The following is a 2,316-nucleotide window of genomic DNA, read 5'->3' as shown; positions in this document are numbered from 1 at the left end:
TTCCTCTCTGCACATACAGTTAATTCCAGTTTGTGAATATCTTATAGATTCTGTTTATTTGATTTAATTAATATAATGCAATGCCATACTAGAGAACAGAGAAAAGGTAAGCAACTCAAACTTTGGTATACCTTTCATGTATTTGATAGCTGATTTACTAGCATATATTTTGTTGTGACCCAAATTTTACGTACCTAAAATATAACTAAAGCTGTCTCTAATTATTTATCAAATCAAAAAAGAAAGAAAAACATTAGAAAAAAGATATTGAAACTATTAACTTCCTTATAAATGGCTTCAAAGAGTTAAGAGATATTTAAAATTGAAGTTAAGGTACTATATACCTTTCAAGTATATACTTATGGAAAAAGATAATTACTGGAGTACTCATCAGTATCTTAATGAGATAAAACCATATGTTAGGAAAATCTAAGAAGTCACTAATTTTTCAGACAATTCCAGGTTCCAGCTTAGAAATTAGCCAAGGTAAGTGATGTGTATTTCCCAATTATTGGGTCTTTTTATTTCCACAAATAGAAAATGCAGTTTAAAATGCACTGCATTTATTTCAATGGGGAAAATCTTTATATAATATATGCAAAACATCTAATACTGTTTTTTATTATTAATATTATTTTTACAGTTTTAGGCTTTTGGTGTTTACATCACGGGAAGGGATGTTTGACAATAATACTTTTGTGGAAGGATTTATTTTTTTAGGACTTGAGACAACTCCAGAATTGCAGAAGGTCCTTTTTATAGTGCTAGCTCTCCTCTACATTCTGTCAGTTATTGGCAACTTCACTGTCTTAGTTATCATAAGAACAGACCGTCGTCTTCACACACCCATGTACTTCTTTCTACTTAATCTTGCACTGATAGAAATTTTGTACACCACATCTATCACCCCGAATACTCTAAAGAATTTATTGGAAGAGGAGAAAATTATCTCTTTTGCTGGATGCTTTATTCAGATGTTTCTCTTTGCTACATTGGGGAGTTCAGAATGTGTCCTTCTTGGTGTTATGGCTTATGATAGATATGTAGCCATATGTCACCCTCTGTTATATACCAAAATCATGAATCAGCATCTTTGTGTCTGTCTAGCACTGGTTTGTTGGATGATTGGATTTATAAATTCTTTGATTCATACTGTATTCACGTCAATATTACCTTACTGTCATAGCCGTATTATTAAGCACTACTTTTGTGAGATTCCACCTCTTCTGAATATCTCTTGTAAGGACACCTATGTTAATGAAATACTGATATTCCTTGTTGGTGGTTGCGTGATTGTGGGTTCTCTAATCTTGACTTTCATTTCATATATATTTGTCATTGCTGCAGTAATGAGAATTTCTACTGTAACCGGGAAACAAAAAGCCTTCTCTACCTGTACTTCACACCTCATAGTTGTCACAATTTTCTTTGGAACAGTAATATGTACTTATCTTCGACCCAATTCACATTCCTTTTCTAGGCAGGATGAAATTATCTCTTTAGCTTATGGTGTAGTAACACCTCTTATTAATCCAATAATTTATAGCTTTAGAAATAAGGATTTTCAGCATGCATTGGAAAAAGTTTTTCATTTTGTTTTTCAAGTGTAAAAAGAAAAGTGAATTAATTGTAAATGAGATATTTAGTCATAAAAAACAAACCTATCTCTTATTAATGTTTTGATATTGATATAGTAAAATATTTGCAAGTTGTGTATAACTTATTTGTCATATTTTGTATATTATGTATATTATCTAAAGTCTATATTAAAAAACTTTAATTACAAATGTTAAGCATTTTCAACTAGGTGATAAATAATTCTAATATATGCTTATCGACATTGCAAATAATTATACTAGTGTACGTATTGATATTATTTTATCTGTCGGGCTTAATCCAATCTATCTATCTATCTATCAAATATCTATCTATCTATTGATCTATCTATCTATCTATCTATTTATCTAATATCTATCTATCTATCTATTGATCTATCATCTATCTATCTATTTATTATCTATCTATCAATCATCTCTCTATCTATCTATATCTATCTATCTATCTATCTATCTATCTATCTATTTATCTAATATCTATCTATCTATTGATCTATCTATCATCTATCTATCTATTTATTATCTATCTATCAATCATCTCTCTATCTATCTATCTATCTATCTATCTATCTATCTATCTATCTATCTATCTCTATCTATTTATCAAATATCTATCTATCATTCTATCTATTTATCATCTATCAATCTATCTATCTATTGACCTATCTATCTATCTATCTATCTATCTATCTATCTATCT

General features: G+C 29.2%; 1 protein-coding gene across 1 annotated transcript; it reads left to right on the top strand.

Annotated features, from left to right (window-relative positions):
• The first annotated feature begins 677 nt into the window (after positions 1–677).
• Positions 678–1,610, top strand: LOC128647085 (olfactory receptor 8H1-like). The gene has a single exon (XM_053699901.1). The coding sequence runs from the start codon at positions 678–680 to the stop codon at positions 1,608–1,610; it is 933 nt and encodes a 310-aa protein (XP_053555876.1).
• The last annotated feature ends 706 nt before the right edge of the window (positions 1,611–2,316 follow it).

Source organism: Bombina bombina, chromosome 2, assembly GCF_027579735.1.
Source record: "Bombina bombina isolate aBomBom1 chromosome 2, aBomBom1.pri, whole genome shotgun sequence".
Taxonomy (NCBI): domain Eukaryota; kingdom Metazoa; phylum Chordata; class Amphibia; order Anura; family Bombinatoridae; genus Bombina; species Bombina bombina.
Note: the sequence above shows the minus strand (reverse complement) of the source record. Positions and strands in the feature narration are given on the sequence as shown.

Coding starts and splice junctions, on each gene's coding strand:
- LOC128647085 (XM_053699901.1), top strand. CDS start 678: ATGTTTGACAATAATACTTTTGTGGAAGGATTTATTTTTTTAGGACTT.